This window comes from Vanrija albida, assembly GCF_041260175.1.
Source record: "Vanrija albida strain AlHP1 chromosome Unknown contig_4, whole genome shotgun sequence".
NCBI classification, from domain to species: domain Eukaryota; kingdom Fungi; phylum Basidiomycota; class Tremellomycetes; order Trichosporonales; family Trichosporonaceae; genus Vanrija; species Vanrija albida.
The window spans coordinates 949,960-971,377 of NW_027191423.1; the positions used below are offsets into that span (position 1 = coordinate 949,960).

General features: G+C 64.3%; 7 protein-coding genes across 7 annotated transcripts; 2 read left to right on the forward strand and 5 right to left on the reverse strand.

Moving 5' to 3' along the window:
• Positions 1–197: 197 nt before the first annotated feature.
• On the reverse strand, positions 198–4,357 carry SRO7 (Lethal(2) giant larvae sro7; the record flags this gene model as incomplete). The annotated part of the gene is made up of 9 exons (XM_069353586.1): positions 198–251; positions 299–419; positions 468–884; positions 923–1,028; positions 1,065–1,649; positions 1,684–3,451; positions 3,491–3,522; positions 3,560–3,693; positions 3,744–4,357. The coding sequence occupies 9 exons, from the start codon at positions 4,355–4,357 to the stop codon at positions 198–200; spliced, it is 3,831 nt and encodes a 1,276-aa protein (XP_069208228.1).
• Positions 4,358–5,107: 750 nt separating this feature from the next.
• rga8 (Rho-GTPase-activating protein 8) lies at positions 5,108–8,235 on the reverse strand (the record flags this gene model as incomplete). The annotated part of the gene is made up of 3 exons (XM_069353587.1): positions 5,108–7,658; positions 7,710–7,762; positions 7,807–8,235. 3 exons carry the CDS (start codon positions 8,233–8,235, stop codon positions 5,108–5,110), a joined length of 3,033 nt encoding a protein of 1,010 aa, XP_069208229.1.
• A 537-nt stretch (positions 8,236–8,772) lies between these two features.
• On the reverse strand, positions 8,773–12,354 carry Q8F55_005092 (uncharacterized protein; the record flags this gene model as incomplete). The annotated part of the gene is made up of 12 exons (XM_069353588.1): positions 8,773–8,955; positions 9,003–9,200; positions 9,238–9,579; positions 9,617–10,049; positions 10,098–10,601; positions 10,648–11,017; positions 11,064–11,271; positions 11,308–11,830; positions 11,875–12,007; positions 12,042–12,104; positions 12,158–12,247; positions 12,282–12,354. 12 exons carry the CDS (start codon positions 12,352–12,354, stop codon positions 8,773–8,775), a joined length of 3,120 nt encoding a protein of 1,039 aa, XP_069208230.1.
• A 390-nt stretch (positions 12,355–12,744) lies between these two features.
• Positions 12,745–14,760, forward strand: Q8F55_005093 (uncharacterized protein; the record flags this gene model as incomplete). The annotated part of the gene is made up of 6 exons (XM_069353589.1): positions 12,745–12,778; positions 12,831–12,901; positions 12,935–13,072; positions 13,107–13,287; positions 13,325–14,700; positions 14,737–14,760. The coding sequence occupies 6 exons, from the start codon at positions 12,745–12,747 to the stop codon at positions 14,758–14,760; spliced, it is 1,824 nt and encodes a 607-aa protein (XP_069208231.1).
• Positions 14,761–14,893: 133 nt separating this feature from the next.
• Q8F55_005094 (uncharacterized protein) lies at positions 14,894–16,502 on the reverse strand (the record flags this gene model as incomplete). Its single annotated transcript, XM_069353590.1, has 2 exons — positions 14,894–15,058; positions 15,105–16,502. The coding sequence occupies 2 exons, from the start codon at positions 16,500–16,502 to the stop codon at positions 14,894–14,896; spliced, it is 1,563 nt and encodes a 520-aa protein (XP_069208232.1).
• A 943-nt stretch (positions 16,503–17,445) lies between these two features.
• Q8F55_005095 (uncharacterized protein) lies at positions 17,446–18,595 on the forward strand (the record flags this gene model as incomplete). The annotated part of the gene is made up of 2 exons (XM_069353591.1): positions 17,446–18,539; positions 18,586–18,595. 2 exons carry the CDS (start codon positions 17,446–17,448, stop codon positions 18,593–18,595), a joined length of 1,104 nt encoding a protein of 367 aa, XP_069208233.1.
• Positions 18,596–18,864: 269 nt separating this feature from the next.
• On the reverse strand, positions 18,865–21,233 carry PPN1 (Endopolyphosphatase; the record flags this gene model as incomplete). Its single annotated transcript, XM_069353592.1, has 9 exons — positions 18,865–19,498; positions 19,550–19,918; positions 19,957–20,023; positions 20,077–20,229; positions 20,280–20,413; positions 20,462–20,650; positions 20,700–20,804; positions 20,860–21,067; positions 21,131–21,233. 9 exons carry the CDS (start codon positions 21,231–21,233, stop codon positions 18,865–18,867), a joined length of 1,962 nt encoding a protein of 653 aa, XP_069208234.1.
• Between the last annotated feature and the right edge of the window lie 185 nt (positions 21,234–21,418).

The window sequence follows — 21,418 nt, forward strand, 5'->3', positions numbered from 1 at the left end:
AGGCGCGGAAGCATTCTAGTCAGTGTGGCGCGACAAGTGCAGTGTGGCTGCCCACAGCCAGACAGACCAGACGACATCGCCCATGCGTAGCCCCCTCACCCTGTGTACACCGAATACATCTACTGCAGTGGCCCAGCCATACTGCACACCGTAGTGCCTAATCTACAACTGACAAGCTCCGTGTGTGGCCTCGCCAACTACAGCAACTTGCCAAACATGCCACGCGCGCTGGCCTTGGCCCCCTCCTTCATCTGTCGCGGGTCAGTGCGGGGCTCGGCATGCCAGCAATGCCACTTACAGCAGTGTTACGCGCCGCGGTCAAATAGTTTCCAGCAGCCTCAGAAGCAGAGTACAGGCTGTCGTTCAGGTTCTGAAGATAGTCGCCACGCATCTGGAGCTGCTCCTGCGTCTCCGTGTATCTGAAGGTGTGAGCAGCTGCACGGGGTACCCCTTTTCCAGCGACTTACACATCCTTGCGCTCGCGCAGATCACTTTTAGGCGGACGCTGCTTGCTAACTGCTGGTCGCTTCGGCGCGGCACCATTGGTTGCTGGGCGGGCAACAGCCGTGGGTGCCTCGCCCCAGGTGATGAGTGGCTTGCGAGGCGCGGGAGGTGGCTTGGGAGGCTGGGGGCGGTTGGGTCCACCGACGATCGAATCAAGTCCGGCCCCAGAGAGCAGGCCAGCACCCATCATCCAGCCCAAGAGCGAGTACGTCACTGGCAGAGGCTGCGCGGGGATTGGCGTCTTGAGCGTACACGGGTCGATACGTGGCGGGAACGGCTTGCGGAAATGGAACAGAGTGCGCAGGGTAATGTCCAGCGGGCCAATGTACTCGATAAAGTCGCCCGAGCGGTCGTCAAACGACAGCTTTCCAATGGGTCTTCTGCGTCTGTCAGATCATGCACGGTTTCTCCCACTCACGGCTCGCTGCCAAAGAACAGCTCCATCCGCGTGATGTACTCCAGTCTCGGGGCAGAATAGAAGATGGCACTGCCCGTGGTAGTGAGAGCGACAATGACGCGGTGTCCTGGCGGTTAGCGCTGTACAACACATCCCAACTCACCATGGCGAGTGATGTAGTGCACATCGCTCAGCTCCTCCTGCTCAAACTCGACCTTGGCCACGCGCTCGCCGTTGTAGTTGACAGACACGCGGATCGCCTTCTTGGACGCAGCAACCCAGAGGCAGTGCGGCGGCGCCTCCTTGGAGAACTTGCCCTCAGCATCCGCGCCGTGTTCCAGAAGGCCAGCGAGGGCCTCCGCAGACGCAAACAGCTCGTTCCCAGTCTCCGGGTGGAGGACGAACGTCGACAGAGGAAACGCCAGTGACTCGTTGACAAACGTCGGGGGCTTCTGCTCCACCATCCACTCGCCGAGCACATTCACCAAGCCGTAGATCTTGGTCATGCCCTTGGCATACGAGACGATGAGTCGGGGTCGAGCACCAACGTCCCCACCAACGCCCGAGATGGTCCACTTCATCGAACCGATCGGCGAGTTCTCGCTGGCAAAGTTCTGCACATTGCCCTTGCGCTTTCGCTTCTTCATAGTCTTGCCATCCTCGTTGAAGCCTTCACGGAGGATGACGTCGGGACCGCGCATGTCGAGGATGGCAAGCGAGTTGCTAGAGTAGGCGACGGCGATGAAGCCTGGCGGTCAGTTTTGCTCTCCCAAAGAACTCACCAATGTCTGACACCGCACAGTTGATCACCTCGCCTCGTCTGACGGTGAAGATTGCAACGGGCTTGAATCCGTCCACTTGCCATCTCGCAAGGTGGCCGATTTCAGTCACCTCCTCGACAAACTCGTTGTGCTCCACTGGCTGTGGTGGGAAGTAGTCGAGTCTGGGCGACGCCGGGTCGCGCTCCTCCTCGTCCTCGTGAATGGTGCCCGTCGGGCTGGAGGCCTTGGATTTTTCTGGCGAGGCCTCGCCAAACTTGGTGACGATGACCTCGCCAGTGTTGAAAGTGACAACGCATTCGAGCGACTCGCGGGCGAGGTGCACGCCCGTGATTTGCACCTTGGACCTGTCTGTGGCCCACAGCTTCGCGAGGGGCAGGTGCAAGATGTCGGGGTGTCTCAGGTACTCGCCAACGCGGATCGTAAGGTGCGGCAGCGGCGATGGGTACTCGAATCTAAGTGGTGTAGGCAGCACAAGGACGTGCGTCGACGCGTCCCAGAATCGGACGGTGGCGTCGGCGTGCCACGTTGTGAGGATGCGGTAGTTCTCCATCTTGACCACGTTGACATCTGGCGCCCCGTGAGACTGGAGGTCGGGCACGGCCAGACCACCGCGAAGGGGAACTCGTGGCACAGGGTCCTGTGGTGTCCCGTCCACCTTGAGCGCGTGCTGGATGAACCGCTTGAATGTTGGCGTTGGTAGCGAGACAATCTTGCAGCCGAGGGTCGACAGCCCGCCCGACCACAGCGACGACGGCAGGCGATATCTCCTCTTGAGCTTCTCGAGCACGATGCCGCTGTTGGCAAGCTGCAGAGTCGTGGCGCTCGACGGCGAGGGGATCTCTGGTCCGCCTGCGCTCCACGGGAAGCGCCAGCTCGACGATGACTTGCGCGACTGCAGTGATGCGCGTACTGGCGCCGGCGTGAACGAGACCAAGTTCTCGCCTTCACCTGGGGTCGCAAAGTTCTTGCGTCCCTTAACGTCTGGCGCGACAGTCGAGCGGGGCGGGGGGAAGACGTAAGCCTCGACCTGGCGCTCGGCCATCGTCTTGTACGGTTTTGGCAGCTTGGCGTCGGGCGTAAGGAGAATAAACAGCGCGACAGCGTCGTGCGACATGGCAAAGTATGGGCTGCTGCGCGGCATGAGCATAAAGTCCTCTGGTGGCGTCTTGGTCGGGTAGTTTGACGAGCCCGTCGGTGCCAGCGAGTCGCGGTACGCCGAGCGATGGTTGAGGGGCATGAGCTCCGAGATGGCCGACACGGCCGCGCCCTTGTTAGCCAGTGGCTGCTGGTACGCTGGGAACTGGAGGATGTTGATCCCGGGCTTCTCGCCTGGGTCCTGGCCACCGAGAACAAGCAGCAGCGTCTCGCCTCTCTCGGCATACTCGACCGTCGCGTTGGATACGGGCACGGCGGTCGGGTCGGCCGCCTGGGCCGTAGCCTGCACCTTGACGGCTGCCGGGTCCGGGAAGCCAGCCCAAGCGAGCTTGAAGACGGGCTCGCGGTTTGACCCGGCGGCGGTCAGCACCGGCATGCCCTCAAAGTCGTGCTTTGTTCTGATCTGGTTGTCGAGCGCGCCGGCCTCCATGAGCGACTCGGCGTCTGTGACATTCACGTCCTCGTGGGTGATGGTGCGGACCATGAGGGGCTTCTCGGCGTCGAGGTAGGCCCAGAAGGTCATGCAGCCGTCCGCGTGGCCGACGACAAACACGAGGCCGTCGGGGCGCCACGCGATGGAAGTGACTGCTGGCGTGCGCTCTGTCCAGAGGCTCTGTGCGTGTCAGCTGCCACTAACCGGTCGACAACCCACCGTGTCCTGGTATCCGCCGCCACCTGGGGCACCTGGGGAGTCAGTGCGCGCCGCCATGTCGTCACTCACCAGGCGGAAGCGTCATCTCAAACACCTTGTCGACGGCGGCCTTCTGAAAGTTCCACGCGACGACGCCGCCCTCGTAGCCGATGAGGAGGATGTTGAGGTCGCGGGGGTTCATTGCGATACACGTCGCCTGGGGCCTAGGGCACAGCGTCAGCCCAAGTCCACCTCCCTCCGGCACCACACTCACCCGCCAAGTGTCTTCTGCTTTCCCGGCACGCCCGAGCGCACCAGCCGCTCCTCGTGCATGGCCAGCAGGTTGGGAATGTTAAAGCTCGACATGGCGCGCTGCCTAAGGTCCCACGCCAGCGTCGTGCCGTCGCGCATCGTGAAGAAGAGGTGGGTGTAGCTCGGCAGCGGCTGCTCCACCGCCGTAATCTCGCCAAAGAGCGTCTGGAAGCCCTCGCGCGTCGGGAGCGGCGGGCTAGCATTCGGGTTTGCGCTCTCCGAAATGTGGGCGAGGTTGAACGCGTGCAGCGTGTTGCCCGAGTCGATGGCGACGAGGCGCGAGTGGCCGGGGTGGAAGACGAGGAACTTGATGCCGTCTGGGCGCCGGTCGAGGCCGGGCAGAGTCGCGCTCACCGGCAGCGTGAACTGGAACAGCGCGCTGCCAAAGACGTGCACCAGCCCGGCCGAGGTGCCGACGGCGAGCAGCGACAGGACCGGGTCCACAGCCCACGCCGTCACCTCGCCCGTCAGGCCGAGGGTCCGCAGATGCCCATACTTGTAGAACGAGTGCTCGCGCAGCGTGCCCGTGTAGTCTGTGCCCGTGGGGAGGGCCGGCGCGCGCGCTTTGCTGAACATTTCGGCTGGGTGGCGACCGTGCCGTAAGAGGTCGAGTCGAGCCGACTGGCAGGTGGGTGGGGTGGGGTGGAGAGAAGGTGCAAGGCAAGTTGTCGGTGTTCGTGTTCTTGTCGTGTCGTGCAGAGACTGGGTGGCGTCTGGCGTGGGCAACAAAGCGAGAAGAGTGCCCCCTCCCCCTCTTGGCCGCGCCCCTCGTCGCCGCCGCCGTCGTCGTCCTTCCTCGTCACCGGTCGCCGCCGCAGACTTGCGACAAGACTCAACGCGTCCTCGCCTCGCCTTTTTGGCTGACGCCTCCCAAAATTCCTTGTCGCGGCCCTGGCTGGCTCTCTGCGCGTCTGCGTAGCGTCTGCGTAGAAGGTGCATGTGCCTGAGTCTCTCTCCCTTTTAATTCTCCTGACGCCTCACACCTTGAACTCTGTCTCTCGACCTCCGCCCCTCGCATCGGTCGCCCGCCCGCTGGAATGCTGCCCACCACGACTGTTACCAAAGTTAGACTCAGGACCGTCATGCGCACCCAAGCCCGTGACCTTCTCAAGTCGTCAAAATAGATCGAGACCTATGCAACTCAACTGTGCACACCACCCATGTAAGTTGAGGCGGGTGGGCCTGGAGCAAGCCTGTTCATCACCCCTCCATGCCGAGCCGAGGCTGTTTCTGCAAGCCGCCCTCCTCCCCAACGCTCACTTTACAAATTGGCATCACGACGCGTGGATATCAACAAAACTAATCATAGCGACACGCCGACACGCTCTACTTGCTGCCCTCAAACTGGGCAGCAATCTGGCTTACAGACCCCTTGGACGCGTGCGACGGCGCAGCACGCGGCCCACGCGCGCCTCTGGGACCGCGCAGACGCGACGTCTCCGCAGACGTGTTGCGCTTCAGGCCACCGGCAGCCCCAGCGATCGGCTCATCGTCGTTGGTGGCAGCAGGCGAACGAGCGGCAGGCGACGGTGTCTTGCGTACGATGGGCGGCGTCTCTGGTCTTGTCTCGCCGGCAACAGCAGCGACGGGCGTAGGCTCGGCAATCACGGGTGTCGGTGCGACCTCGGGCTCGGGCGCAGCCCCAGTAGCGGGTGTAGGCTCCGCAGCCGGAGCAGGCGCGGCGGCCTCCTCTGCCTTGGGAAGAGGCGGCACCTCGGGCACGTCATCAGGGGCACGCTGCGACTGTAAAGCACGCTGCTGCTGCTGGAGGAGCTCCTGGGGGTCCGTCGACTCGCTAAGACGGCTTCGAGAGATGCGCTGGTCGACGAGCGCGGTCCGCTTGCGCTGGGGCAGCACGAGCTCCTGCTGCGTCTTCTTCTTCTCGAGAAGGGCCGGGAAAACGGTGTCGTAGTGCTCGAGGAGATCGACCAGGAAGAGACTAGGAGTGCGGTCCTGGATCGTAAGCTCAGTCTCGTACTGCGGACGCAGCAAGCTACGTCCGACAGAGAGAGCGAGTTTTGTCGTGTACGTCTTGTCGTCGTCCTTCTCCGACTTGGTGCTGGAAATCAGGTCCTTGAGATGCCTGACCACGGCATTGAGGCTGAAGAGCTGCGGCGCTGGCAGGCGGTTGAGCACTGACGTCACCGCGCTGCTCATATCCCGCTCCTGGTCGGCACCGACAGACGGGTAAATGGCCTTTGCGTCCTCCCAACCTTCCCATCCGAGCACGGGCGGGTTGAGCTCAAGAAGCCACAGCTTGAGGGTTCCGGCAGCAATGGGTAGGTTGAACTTCTTGGCCGTCTCGGTAATGTCCTCGGCCGAGAGCTTCGAGTTGTTGATGGCGCCGCGGAGCGCGTGCAGCTCCTCGAGCGGCACCTCGTAGATCCACGCCTTGCGGCGCTCGTCGTCGTTGACCTCGGAGCCGAGGTCCTTGATGCCGACCAGGAGACCCTCGAGAATGTCAGGGATGGCGTCCTTGGCCCGCTTGGGCTCGGCCACAATCTGCTTCCAAGCACCGTCGCCGGCCCAGCGGCGGAGGTCGATACCAAAGTTGACGTCGGGGACGTCGCCCTCGACCGACTCGTAGATGTGGGGGCGGGGGCGGAAGGGGCCGGTACGGCTGCCCTCGATCAGGGCTTTCAAGTCTGCCTCGGGGTTGTACGCCTCGACGGCCAGCGCCGTGCCCTCCTGGAGGTCGGCCAGGCGCTTGGGGAGCTTTGCCAGCGTCTCCTCATAGTGCTTGAGGACGGTGCGGACGACGCCGAGGCGCTCGCGCTCCCACCTCTCCCACAGACGCAGACCGCGCTCAATCTTCTCCTCCATCTGGAGACGCTTGGTCTCAGTGTCGCGAACGCCGTCGTGGTAGGCCTGGTCAGCCTTTGCGGCCTCGCGGCGGAGGCGGACAAAGGGCGGCTCATCAGAGTTAGCCGCGCCACCAATGCCGCCGAGGTAGCTCTTAGCCCAGGTAGGTATGTGAGCCGCGGCTGACGACGTGGTCGCCGTCACCTGCGAGGTGACGGTCGAGGTCAGGCTCGAGGTCTGGAAGTTGAGGTCGCGGACCGAGTTGGTGAGCGAGGTGGGGAGGTTGGGGAGCGAGCTGTTGTCGGGCACGAGGCGGAGCGTGTAGTACGTGTCGTCGGACGGGTCAAAGCCGCGGCCAACGCCAGTGCGGCTGAAGTGGCCCATGCGCTGGAGCTCGCCGGCGGCGTCGAGGCAGCGGTCCCACTCGCCGCCAAAGCCCTCGATATTGTTCTGGAGCCACGTGACGACCTCCTCGCCAGTAAACGTCTTCTCGTATGTGCCGATAATCGTGCTGTGCTGGCGGCTTGCGAGCGCCTGGCGCGTGGTGGGCAGGTCATTGTCGACCAGGGTGCCGGGGGCAGGGTGCGTGTTGAGGTAGTGGTCAAACTTGCCGAGGAGCTGGCCCAGGCCCTTGGCCGTGAGCGAGAGACCAGAGAGCAGCAGGGGCGCCTGGCGGGGGTCGCGGTGGGGCGAGATGGGCGACTCGCCGTCCTTGCCGGGCACGGGGGGCACGAACTCTGCGCTCAGCAGCGGTAGTCCATCGGGGTCAGTAGGCGGGATGAATGCGTCCTCCTTGGGGCTCGAGGGCGAGTCGGTGTCGGCCACGGGGTCGACGGGGCGGAGGCGAGCCAGCGGGGAAGGCGAGGCCGGCTCAGCACCCGAACCACCCGGGGCGGGCGGGAGGTCCTTGTCGTCCGTGAGGCTGCCATTGCGGATGTGGGCCGCGCGGAGCTTCTCTGTGATTCTGTCTGCGACCGTGCCAGAGCGCTTGAGGGGCGAGTGCTTTGGTGGCGGTGAAGCGGTGTAGCTGTCGGGCGGTGCGAGCTGGGTTGCGGCGGCGCCAGCGAACTTTGCTCTGCCAGTGTCAGCTAGCTCGCCCACGGGGAGGCACCGCCCCCGGACTCACTCGTCCTCGCTGTCGTCTGCGGCGCGGCTCTTGGCGGCGTACGCCTGGCGCAACTGTGTTGATTAGCCGGCGATCCGTGTGTCTTGTGCCCACTCACACCCATGAGCCGCTGGACCTCCTTCTCCCAGGTGGACACGACGCCGCCCTTTGCGAGGAACTCGTCGCGCGCGTCCTCGATGCGGCCCTCGTGGCGCGCGCGCCAGCCGTTGAACGGGAGGAGGACGTGCTCCTGGAGCTCGAGGGCGAGCGCGCGGTGCGCCTCGCCGCGGGCAGAGGACGCGCCCTTGAGCGACAGGAGCGTGTGCTGGAGCGAGCTGGTCGAGTTGCGGTTGGCGTTGAGCGGGGGCTCGAGGAGCGCGGCGGCGAGGTTGTGGTGCGCGCGCGCCTGCGACTCGATGAACGCGGCAATGTCGCTGTTCTCGATCACGCCCGACTCGAGCTGGCCGAAGAGCACATCCAGACCTGTGCGGTAGTCTGGGCTCCAGAACGAGTTGTAGAAGGACGGCGGCAGAGTGACGGGCGCCATGGTGAGCCGGTCTGGTCTGCCGTTTTGTGATGCTGTTACAAGAGTTGGATGAGGGATGGAGAGAGGGGAGAGTGAGAATGAGAAGGAGGAAGACAAGATACGGGCGTGCGTGCGTGCGAGTGGGTGTGCAGAGTGAGTGCGTGCGTGCGCTGGATGGCGGCGATGTCAGTCAGTCAGACACAGTGGTGATCAGCTTGGACCCCTCCAGCAGGGAGCACGCGGCGGAAGGCGCGGGGGCGGCGAGGGGCGGCTGGCGGGGGGGCAGTGCATCAGCGGCGGCGACGGCGGCGACGAGGAGCGAGTGACGCGCCTGTCTCTGCCATCTGCCCCCTTGGCGCGCGCGCGACTGGCTCAACCGCCCACACCCACCCCAAAGTGAGACCCTGAACTTCTGAAGCACGGCACAAGGCATTCCGACGGGACCAAACCCACGCGGCGGGCAACCACTTCGAGCTTGAGCTTGAACAACCTTGCATTGCAGTCCACATCTATGCCACAAAGCCACGCCTCTATGCCATGCCAATGCTAATGACCATCCTACGCACCATACCGATACCACTTTGCACGCGTGTCCACAGCCTCGCGGCGGACAACCCGGAGCGGGTCATCCAGCGCCAGGCCGAGGCTCCGAACAACACGGGACTTGGCACCCCGCAGCGTCTCGTACCGGATCGAGTCCGGGAACACTCCGAGGCCAGCGAGGGCAACCGAGCGGACAGCCTGGGTTATGGGTTAGCTTGGCTACGCATGCACACCCATCAACTCACGCCAGACGTCTCGACGCCGTCCTCCCGCAGAGCCGACTTCAAGAAGCCATCGACCATCGACTCTGCGTGCTCGTGCAGCAGCGTGTCGGTCGCCGTCGACGAGTTGGCAGTTTCGAGGATGGACGTGAGCGTCGTGATGGCATTCGCTCGCTGGGCCGGGTTGGGCAGGGACAGCGAGCGGAGGAGGAGGGGAAGGAGCTGGACGTCAGCTCCATGTGCAAGGCGCCACACTCACAGTTGGGAGATTGGAGAGGAGCACGGTCGAGGGGACCAAAGGCAGGAGGGAAGCAAACGCCACGAGGTAAACGAGTCGCTTGGCCCCCTCGGCCTCCTTCTCCCCATCAATCAGCTTGGGGAGGATAAAACTCCACAGCTTCTGCGCATACAGCAGCTTGACGACGAGGTGGTTGGGCTGGCCCTTGCGCTTGGGCTTGCCGGCGTCGGCAAGGACGGAGAACCCGCGGGCGGCCTCATCGACGAACACGGGGTCAAGGTTGGACAGGACAAGGATCTCAATGACGCGGTCGACGGCGGCATATGCGAGCTCGTTGCGTAGAAGTGCGAGTGCCTTGGCAATCTGGGAGGGTCAGAGTCTTCAGATAAAGGGGACCTACGTGAAGGTATACCAGCAGGCCGCGGCGGCGGATCTCGAACGGCTGCGCAGTGTCCTGGATGTCCACCATCCATATCCTCTCGAGGATCGGGCCGAGGCTGTCACCAAGGTCGCCAGCACGCTTGTTCACGAACGCAGTGATGAGGTCGAGCACCGTATTCAGCTGGAACTGGTCCCGCGCGACATGCACAGCCCACTGGATCTTGGACGTAAGCAGATCGGGCGCCGAAAGGAATGCGAGCGGCGTCTTGGGATTGAGGCCGCGCACGAGGGCAGTGTACAGCACGATGAGATCCTGCTCGGGCGAGGGGGCATCAGGCCGGAACGGTGACCGCGGGGCGGCGGTCCTGGCACTCGCGGCATCGAAGACGATGCCGCTGAGGTCTCCGGTCTCGAAGGCTGAGTGGGCCGTCTCAAAGATTTTGGACTGCTTCCTGGTGGGTGTCAGCACTGGCCTTCGTTCTCCTTCGTTCTCCACGCACTCTTCAGGCTGTTCCCAGAACAGCGCCTCGGCTATTGACGCGACAACGACGAGCAGGCGGTGGTCGCGGAACAAGGGGCTGGCGCTGTCTGTACGGGACAGGGCCGCACTGACGACCAAGCCGAAGAGACGAGGGGTGATCTGCCCATAGTGGCGGGCGACATCGACGTGCTTGTCGGCCAACTTCTGCTCGAGGACGCTGCGCAGGGTGTTGAGCAGGTCCCAGGCGTACGCAACGGTCGTTTCTCTCTCGGCGTCGGCTCCTGTGGAGGAAAGGAGGTCGAGCTTGGTAGTAATGCGCACTACCAGCGTCTCGAAAAGCGAGGGAAGGACGCAGAGCTCGGAAAGCGCCGACAGGATCGAGCGGTACTTCTCTCGCCCGTCAAAGTTGTTCTCTGCCGGCGCCTGCTCGGGCAATGTGTGGAAGAGGAGGGGAAGGGTAACGGACTGGACGACGTCGGCATGCTTCTCGGCGATGGTCTTGAGGCCATCAATAACGGCGCGTCTGTGGGGTTAGTGGTGAACGTCACTGTGCCGCGGTCACCACTCACTGGATCTCCTCGTCGCTGTCGTTGACGAGGAGGTCGTCCATGAGCTGGACAATCTCCTCGACCTCTTGGCGGCCCCAGAAGCCAGGGATTTCAGCAAGCGACACGCTGCCGCGCACCGCGGCAGGCTTGAGGCCTTCCGTACGCAGGCCCTCGCGCAGGACGTCGAACAGGGGCTCGCGGAACGGCTCGAGGCTGCGCTCCTGTTCCTGGCGGCGCTCCGCACCGGGGGCAGCGTACACCGATTTCGCAGCCATAAGCAGGGTCGTGATGGAGCTGAGCAGGGGTACACGCTGGGAGGGAAGCGCCGGGTTGTTGAACTGGCGGAAGAGCTGCGGCAGGGCCTGGGAGTAGGCGAACGACCCGGCAGACGCTGCGGTGGTCAGTTGGGCCCTTCAGAGGACATGGCTTCTACTCACGCGAGGCGCGGATGAATGCGGCGAGGGACTTGGCCGACCCGGCTGCCTGGTTCTTCTCAGGCTCCTTGAGGCCCTCGAGGCACTGCTTGATAATGATCTGCGCGAGGCCGGCAGGCGTGTCGGTGGCAGAGGGGTATAGGGTGCGGAGGAGCGACTCAAGGGCCTGGAGGGCCGCCGACTCGATCGACGAGCTGGACGAGTAGAACACCTGACGTGAGCTGCCACCACGGACCATACAACTCACCTCCGTCTTGAGCACCTCCCACAGCTCCTCGCCGCGCTCGCCGACTGCCTCCTTGCCATAGACCGGGAAGCAGGCCGCCATCGTCAACAACAGGTCGCGCAGCGTCGGGCCGGCGGCCGTGATGAACTTCTCGAGGAAGAGCGGGATAGCCGCCTTTGCAAAGTATGGCGAAGCGGCCATACACGCGCGGAGCGCGTTCTTGAGGTCGTCAGCCGTGATGCCGTATGGGTCGTTCGGGGGCGGGCGGAACGTGATGGGGAAGTAGCAGAACGTGATGTCGAAGATATCATCGATGTGCGCCTTGACGTCAAACTCGAGGAGAATGACCCGGTCCAGCTGGAACAGAAGCATGAGGTTGCGCGGGTCCTTCTCGCCGTCGACCATCTTGGCGAAGCTCGAGACGAAGTCGGGGCCCATCCTCTTGAGAGCGTCACGGTGGTGCGTGAGGAACGAGTCGAAGAGGAGGTAGACCTGGTGCCTCACGCTCTGGGTGTAGGCCTTCATGTTGACGTTTTCCACGATCCTGCGAGCGTCAGCACGCCTCACGAGGGTAATGAGCCCACGCACTCGCGGTACACTTCCACCGCCGTGTCGTCATCAAACGTCGGCAGCTTGGACAGTACGAGCAGCGCGTCCAGCGCTGGCGGGAGCGAGTCAAAGTCGTCCAGCTTGGCGAGGTAGAAGTTTGTGAGGGTGCGGGCTTGACGGTGAGCGGCATCGACACGAGGACTCACCAGCCGGGCGGTTGATCTTGGCTGCGTTGACCTTCTTGATAAGATTCGAGAGAAACGTGAGGCCTGGGGGTGAGCTGGCCTGTTCGCACTCCAGCGGCGACCACAGCCTGACCTACCCTTCAGCCTCACATCGTCCTCGGTAGACGTGAGGTACTCGCCGAGCGCCTTGACGACGTCGAGCAGCTGCGCCGCGCCGGCGTTGATGCCTTGGGTCAGTTGGTATTGGTAACGACGACGCACCGTCGACCAGCTCGCCACTCGGGTCCAGGTCCGACGACGTCACATGCGTCCGGACGAGGCGGGCGACGTCCATGGTGTAGGTGGGTGCTGGGGTGTGGAGTGAGCCGAGAAGCAAGACTAGGTCGATGAGTCGGTAAAGTCAGTCGGCATTGCACAAGTGGATCGCACACGGCCGAAATCACGATTGTTAGTAATCGGGCCCATTTAGGCCATGACGAGCTCCTTTAGTAATTTGCCCTAATGGCCCATCTGGCACACGATAATACGAGTGGAGGTGGTTTGCTTCCGAGCTCATGATTGTTGACATCTCTGACTAGACTTGATCGCTGTTGAGATGCAAGTGCCTTCCCTCGGCCTTCCCTCGTCATTGCATTTCACCTTACAGCAGCAGCAGCAGCAGAAACAGCAAGACGGGAAAGTGCTCACACCGGGCTCATGATACGTGCCAGAGCACCATAGCACGATGGAGGCCTCGATCAAAGGGGATAACATCAAGAGTAGGTTGGGTTGGTTATAAAACGCCGTCACCAAGCAGCCGCTGACCGTCAGACTTTGTCAAGCTGCTGCAATGTGCAGCGCGGTACGGTGACGAGCTGTGCATGCACGCAAACAAGGAGATTGTGCGTCGCTTCCCGGGCCTCACTAACGCGCAGTGGGAGCTGGCCGCGACCAACTCGTCCAAGTCGGCGTACTGCCTAGTGAGCCTGCAGCCGGCCTTCTTCTCAAAGTATCGTCCGCTCGGGAGCGCCGCCGAGCAGCGGCGGGGAGTCAAGTGTCAACTCTATGTCAAGGTATGTGCTGCTTTCGGTACGCCGCTGACGCCAGTCCATCCTCGGCGTGCTGGGCAAGGCGTCGGCCGTCAAGGAAGTCGAGCGGCTCGACCTCAAGATCCACGACCCGGAGGGCGGGCTGCGCGCGGCGGCAGACGACGACGAGGAAGACGACGACGATGTGCGCACGGCGCAACGCTCGGCCCAGCTCGAGCTCAAGCTCGTGTACCGGCACGGTAGGTGTCGCCGCGGTGTAGAGCGCTAACGGAGCAGGGATAACGAAGAAGCACTTCCTCCACCTCCAGGCATCCGAATTCCTGCGGGCAGTCGTCGACCCCGCGACGACGCCTTCGGGTTTCCAGATCGCGGCCAAGACCCTGCGTGACTGGTTTGACCACTTCACGCTCGCGTTCACGGCGCCCGCGTCGAACAACTCGGCCAACGTCCGCGGGGATACCCAGCTCGCGTGGATGCTCTCGCTCGACGAGGTGCGAGTCAAGAACTTGAACGGCCTGGCGACCAACTCGCTCTCGACAGAGATCACGCTTGACGTCGCTGAGTTTACAAACTACGAGGTCGCAGGAGGCGACGGCCGCGTGGATCTCACGCTGCCGATGAAGGAGTTCAAGGCCACGCTGCAGCTCGCAGAGCAGTTCGACATGGACCTCGACTTCTTCTTCTCGGAGGCGACCCAGCCTATGACGATCAACTCGTTATGTTTCGGGCCTGACAAGTTCGGCAACGAGAAGGAGTTATTCACCATCTTCTGCGTGATCGCGACGTCGTCGTGCGACGCGTTTGCCTCGCACACTAGTACGCCGGCCAATGGGAGCGCGAAGAGGAAGCGCGAGAGCATGTCGGTGACGGTCAAGACAGACGTGGACGCGCTACCAAGCCGCATGGGGAGCGCGCGCCCGCGGCCAAGCTCGAGCCGGCCGCGGACGAGCCTCAGCCTCACGGTCGAGCCGCCCGATCGTGGCCCGTCGCAGGTGACATTACAGGATTCGAACGGGCTGGCGTCGCAGCGTTTGTCTCAGCGTGGATTCAATGAGCCTCTGTTCCTCCCTGGGCCGAGCCAGGCTAGCCAAGCCCCGCGCATGTCGCAGCAGGAGGCGCTGGAGGCGGCTGGGATGGACGACCTGGATCTCGAGGCCATGATGGACGACGCCGATAACGAGATTGTCGACGACCTTGGGCTCGACGACGACGACAATGACGGCGTTCCGTCGGGCTGGGAAGAGGTTGGGGAGGCGACCTTTGCGGCAGGCCTGCCTGCCGCGCGCATGTCAACCCCGCGTGACGCGGCGGCAGCCCATCCCGCAGAGAGCCAAACGCTGCGTGCGCCGTCGCAGCGCATCCCGTCGCCGGTCAAGCCGCCGCCACAGCCACAGCGCCGCTCAGCCTCGCCCATCAAACCACCGCCACCACAGCGCCGCTCCACATCGCCGACCAAGGCCGGGATCGACACTGCCATGCAGCCGCCTCACCGGGGCCGGTCCGAACTGCCGTCGCGTGATCGTAGCGGGAGCCGAAGCCGCAGCCGGCCGAGGAGCGGCGCCGAGGAAGAAGACGAGCTGGGCGACGACGCCGATATGCCAGCCCTCGGCCCAACGCAAGCGGGCTCGGCAAACAACACGACTGGGCCTCAGGTGGGTGTGCGCCCGCCTCGGATGCTAACCCATCAGTTCCAGAGCTTCTTTGACGACTAACAAAACCCCCTCAAACCAGCATTGCCCCACCATCACACGATGACCAGCATCTGACATGCAATTAGGCCTCCAACTGTATCTATGTATGTAGATCATGCTCTGAGCACGGTACGAGTACGGCAATCACTGGGGACTATCTCAAGATCTGCTCTGCCTTGACAGCCGCGTACTCTGGCTTCACCGCGCCGTACTCTGTCTTGACAGGCGCGTGCCGCTGGTTGGGCTTTGATGGACCGGCGGCGCTGCTGCGGCTCACCGGCTGGTGTCCAGCCCACTCTCCCGTCTGCGTCTGCCCCGCCTGCGTCCTGTCAGCGGCGCCATGCCCATAGCCCAAGCCGACCCACCTTGCTCGTCAACTCAAACAACAGCTCGTACATCTGCGCCATGCCGTTGTTGTGCTCCTGCAGTGACGGCGCCAATCCGGGCTTTGTCGCGAGGCCGAGCAGGATGCTCGTCATGCCGTCGATCGTGTCCGCAAACTCCTGGTTGGATATGGCGCCATCGTCGCCATACGACGTCGGCTCGGCGTAAAGGCCGGGGTAGTATGCCAGCTGTTGCTGCTGCTGCTGCTGCGCCGTGGTGTCGGGGTACGCGGCCCAGCTCTGGCTCGGCATGGCGGGCACGGGCGCGCCGGGGAACTGTGCGGGCGTCTTTGCCAGTGCGGGCGAGGTCGCGAATGGCACGGCGCCAGCTGCCAAACTCAGCGCAGCCGGCAGCGGCGAGCTGTCGCCCACGAGCGTGTGCGGCGTCGTCGCCGAGCTCGAGCTGAGCACCGGCGTGGAAGTGTACACCGTGGCCTGGAACTCGGGCAGCGGGGAGAGTGGCAACGCCGCGGCGGCCGGCGTCGGCGCCACAGCCGGGGCCAGCTGCGCCGGCATGTCCACGGCGCGAGCGAGCACGGGGTACCACATGCCCGACGAGTCCTGCCTCACGCCGGCCAGCGCGTCGAACTGCGCCGGCGCGACCTGCTGCGGCTGCTGGCGCTCGGGCGCCTCCTCCGCCGCGGCCATAACAGCAGAGTAGTACTGCGCCGCCAGGGCGTAGGGGTACGCCGAGCCGTACCCGAACTCTGCCTGGGCCGGGATGAGCCCGGCCGTTGCTACGAGCGGGAGCGGCGTGAGCGTCGCGTTCGCCGGCGCGTAGTACCCGTCCGCTGGGGGCCGGTACCCCGCCGAGGCGAGGTACGCTGCCTGTGCTGGGGCCGGCGCGTACGCGCTGCGCGCGAGCACGGGCGACGACGCGAGCTTGGGCGTGCTGCCTGACGCGGTGGGGAGCTTGCGCTTCATCGCGCGGGGCGTGGGCGCGCGCGCGAGTGCGGGCGGGGGGGCCGGCGTCGGGGGTGCCACTCTGGGCGAGGGGGACACGGGTGGGAACGGCGAGGCGGCGGGGTAGGGCGAGGGGGCGGGGTATGAGGAGGCGGCGGCCGCGGGGAACGGCGAGGCGGCGGCCGCGGGGAATGGCGAGGCTGCCGGGGGGAACGGCGAGGCGGCAGCCGCTGGGAACGGCGACGACGGGGGTGGTGCGTACGCTGCTCGGCGCTGGGGGATGACGCGCGGGACGTGGGCGTGGGCGTGGGCGTGCGCGTACGGTTGTGGGATATGCGCCTGCTGCTGCTCGCCATCCGCCGTCGGCGACGAGACGTGGAACTGGGTAAACATGCCGCCGGGGGCAGAGGGGAGGGGCGGGACGGGGGGGACGACAGCGCCAGAGCTGGCCGCTGCGGCCGCGTGCATGCTCTGCATGGACCGTTTCTTGCGGGCCGGGTTGTTTGGGGGCCTTGCGCCGGGGCCGCGCTTGACGGCGGGTGGGGGGGCCGGTGCCGGTGCTGGTGCTGCTGGAGCGGCCGCTCCTCCTCCTCCTCCCGGGGCTGAGCGTCGCCGGGGCATGTTGACTCGGGTCGGTCTGTCGGGTCGTCGGCGGTGGTGGCTTGGTGAGCCGGGCGGGGTGGGGGGGTGGGTCTTGTGCTGGGCACAAGTGGGCTCGTGTGATGTTACTGCCGGGGCCGGCAGGTCGTGATGAAGCAAACTGACGAGTGGGATTCTGCGTGATGCTGGTGATAAACGACAAACACTGGGTCGTGGGGTGCGGTGTGCGCGTGCGCACAGACGCGTGTGTGGGTTGCGAGAGCGCGCGTAGCGAGGAGCGAGGAGCGGGGCGTGAGCGACGACGACGACAGCTCGCTCACTCAGCTCGAGGTTAGTCCGACGCCCATCGAGAGACCACGACACGCCCACAATCGCGCCAGCCGTGGCCGGGATGGGCAGCGTCGGGCGCGTCGGGCAGATCTGCAGCGCAAATCGCTATTGTTTGCTCGGGCCCGCGGCGAGAGCGGCGAGCGCGCGGCCAGACGGCGGCAGCGGCGGCGGCACACTCGCCACCGCCACACCGTGTCCGTGGCGGCCGGCGCGGAGGCGGCGGGTGGCGGCCGGCCATTGTTCTCCTCGCTCTGGCCTCTATCCCCGAAGTCTGTCGGGATGGCCGCCGTTCTGCGCCGACGCCGCCGACGATGCGACGCCCTTCTGCGCCATTTCTTCTGTTCCCATGCCCCGCGCTCAGGCCGCACGGGCCCCCAGCTCGGGCCTGCCTGGGCAATGGGAGTGCCAGTTTTTCCCCCAGTCGTCTCGCGCGTCTCGTCTCGCCTCGCTCCCTGACGTTTCGCCCACTCAACCACTCGACCCACCCAGCATGGCCTCGACGGCTGCCTCGCCGGCCTCGCCGCGCCGCTTCCACCCCGAGTACGCCGCGCCCGTCCCCGGCCCCGACGCCGCCGTCCTCGAAGCACGCGACGGGCTGTGCTTCCGCGTGCCCCTCTCTGCACTCACCCGCTCCGGCTTCTTCAAGGACCTCGCGTCGCTCCCCGTCGCCGAGGGCGAGGCCGAGCGCGTCGTCCCGCTCCTCTCGGCCTCGTCCCCGGCCCTCGCCTTCGCGCTCGACTACTTCCTGCACACGGACCCCAAGTTCCCCCCCGTCCCGAGCTGGGACGAGGCCTTCCTCACCGACTGCGTCGACGTCGCGTTCGCGTACCAGCTCCACGTCGTCTTCCTCGCCCTTCTCGACGGGCTGCGCGACCGGCCCGACCTGGGCCCGTTTATCGGCTTCACCCTCGAGTCGCTCCTCACCATGTGCTGCGACGGCTCGCTCAACCCGCCAGAGTACGTCAACCTCCTGCACGACTGGATCGACGAGCTGCTCGTCACGCCGCTGGGCAGCATGAACTCGTGGTGCCGCGACATGCTGGAGAGCCGCGCGCCGCATGCGCTCGCCGCGCTCGAGCGGTTCTACGCCCGCCGCGACGCCGTCGAGGCCGAGCTCGAGCGCTTCGACGCCGCCGCGCTCGCGGGCCCGGTCATCGTGCTCGGCGAGTGCGTCCACTGCATCCTCAGTGACTGGGAGCGCGCGCACGCGCACTGGGTGAGCGAGGGCGTCACGCTCGTCCAAGAGCTGCCAGAGGACACGCGCGGGTTCGTGCGCCAGACGTACGCCAGGATCGAGTGCCCCGTCTGCCGGCGCAGGATGAACAAGTACTTTGTCCATCTTTGGGCCGCAGAGTTCCCAAAGAACGAGTGGTACAAGTGGCCGCTGATGCTCGGCGTCGAGGAGGGCTGGGACGACGACTGGGACGAGTTCCACACCGGCGACCTGTACGACGACCTGAGCTTCCTCGACGGCGACATGTTCTACGAGGACGACGACTTTGCAGAGGACGACGATTTCAACGAGGACGACGAGTACGCCGACGACGGCGAGACGATCGACACGATCAGCTACTGCGACACTGAGTGCGTGTGGCCGTGTGGGTGTGGTACGGTCAGCTAACGCGAGCAGCTTCAACTAGGCTCCCAGCCTCGGCGAGCTCCCAGATTCATCTAGACTCCCGCCCCCGTCCCGCCCCACCATGTAGATTAGACCAGACCCCGCATGTATACACCTCATCTCTGTGCCGCCACACTCGCCACATGCCACAACCGCAAAATTGTCTCGGCACCCCCCGACCCCCCCCCCCCCCCGACCCCCGCCCACCCCCACCCACAATGGCCATCACGATGCATAACTATGAAAGATGGAATCTACTGGTACAGTTGTCCGGGCCCTGCACACGTCTGCTCACGCCCCGGTGCGCACAAACATGTAGTCTAGGAACTTCTGCCACATCTTCTTGTCGTTGGCCAGCCGGCGCGCAAACTTGACGTAAGACTTGATGGTCAGGTCCTTCATCTTCCAAGGCGTAATCCCCTTGATCTTGGCAATGAACGCCGCCCGCTCCTCGTCCTCGATCTGCCCCTCGATCGGCTCGTCGTCAGACTCGAGCGCTGCCCACTCCGACTCGGTCAGGTCCGTGAACTTGGGGTCGTAGCCTGGCAGCAGCCTGTAGGGGACGGGTGGTGGCTGCGACAGCTTGGCCTCGCCGGGGAACAGGGCCTTGCGCTTGTACGTCGTGTACTCGATCTCCCACTTTGGTGGCTTCTTGGTCTGCTTGCCAATGTCTGGCAGGTAGAACTGCGCAAAGCCGAGCGGGCTCAGTGGCTTGTTCTTGCGCGACGGCGCCTCGGGCGACGAGTATCTCGGCTTGCGCTTGAACGAGCAGTGAGGCTTGTCCTCGTTCTCTGGCAGCTTGCACGACTTCTTGCCCTTCTTCTTCTCGATCTCGACGTCGTCCTCATCAGGGTCGTCTTGGGGAAGCGGGACAATGGTGCGAGGTACCAAGTCGTCCTCGAGAGTGACGCCAGTGATGTTGTACCTGGTGTCGTTAGCACGGGTGGCGACGTGCACACAGCAGTGTGCGACTCACGAGAAGATGCGCGCCGACGGAATGTAGGTAGGGATCACACTCGGGCCGACGTTCATCACGGCGTAGTCCTTGTGCTTGACGTTTTGTGGCCCAGGGATCTCGCCAAAGGCCTTGACCAGCTCCGTCTTGAGCAGCTGAGCGCGCTTGCCCATGACCTTGAAGCGGCCAGACTTGAGCAGGTGGGGCCCGTGTTCGAGCTCGGGTCCAAGGTACGTGAAGTCTTCTGGCGAGCTGGCGTCGAGGATCGCCTCTGGGATGACGTCAAACCTCCCAGACGTCGTGTTGCCGCTGAGGCCTTGGAAATCATCAGGAGGGGGTGGTCCCTCCTCCAGGTGCTCCACGTCCAGGAAGAAGAAGTGGTCGACGTTCCTGCCCAATCAGCTCGGCACTGGTAGCAAAAGACTCACATGTGGCCAAAGAGGTGCCCGACAATCGTGTCCTGGAAGCGGAGCGCAACGTCACCATAACGCATGTCTGGTAGCCGCCAGTCAGTACCTTGGCCCCACAGCGGCGATCCCGGCACTCACAGCAAGTGTCATAGTACAGTCCTGGGTGGGGCGGGACGTGGCCCGTCAGCCAGACCTGCATGCCGCGGTCACGGAATTGCTGAAGCTGGACATCGAGCCAGTCCATCTCCAGGGCTCCGGGGTCATTCGAGCGGTCCTGGCACCCATCGACAACTGGACACGGTCAGTCACCCTCCACTTTGCGGGGCCCGGGTTGTACCCACTCGAGTTGGACGCAAACCAGTAGAGCGTGTTGAGCGAGATGACAGCCAGCCGGTCAGGAATGACCTCTGTAGCAAAGTACATGCCGCGCTCGAACACGTGTCGGTCCTCGCTCGGAATGAAGTGCTTCCAGATCCTGCATCATCAGCACAACCGGTCGGGTCGTCACCACCTTGCCACCTACCTCACAAACTCCTCTGTGATTCTGTTTGGGCCAGGCGACAGGACGTTGTGGGGGTAGATGTCGTTGTTGCCAACACTGGGGACGATGGGCATGTCCTTGCCAAAGACCTCGACCATCCTCGTGGCCATCATGCGGTTCGAGTCGAAGATCTCCTTTGGTGTACGCGGGATCTCGCGGTCAATGTCGTGTCTATGGGGTCAGTATCCAAGTCGCGCGCGCAACAGACACCACCGCTCACCGAGAGTTGTCGCCCGTCCAGACGATAAAGTCAATCTCGTCAGCCCACTCCTTCTTGAGCCAGTCGAGGGTGTTGTCGATGAGGCTCATGGGCGAGTCGCAGTCACTACGGCCGTTCAGCTCGTGCCTTCCTTTGCCATTACCAAACTGATAACACTCACGATAGCGGGGTACCCCACTTGCCAGCCTTGTCGTCGTCGTCGCCGCCCTTGACCTTTGTGCCGTTGACGTCGCCCGCGACATCATCGAGGCGCAGCTTGCCCTTGCCCTTCTTGTCCTTGCGATGGCAGCCCGACTCGAACGTCGCGCCCGGCTTGTAGTGGGCGTCGGGGTGGAAGTCTGTGATGTGGAGGAAACGCCCCTTGAGCTCTGCGCGCGCGAGGTCAGCGACGTGTTTGCGCGGGGGCGGGGCGTTGCGAGCAACCAACTCACCCCGCTTCTTTGCGACCTCTGGTGCGTGAAGGGGCTCCTGCTCGTGTGGCACGGCAGCAGCGCTAGCGAGCGACATGACGGCGAGCAGAGTCGCTACGCGCATGATGGCTGGCTGCTGCATGTGGTGTGGGTGGCGTTGAGAGAGGGAGCGCGTCGACGAAGTAACTCGGCGTCTCTTTAATCGCTCACGCGAGGCGCCAAAGATGGAATGCTGCTGCGTGTGGTGTGGTGCCCGGCAATGCGGTTGTTTTACAATGTGACGAGCCGGGGTGACACTGGGCGTGGGCG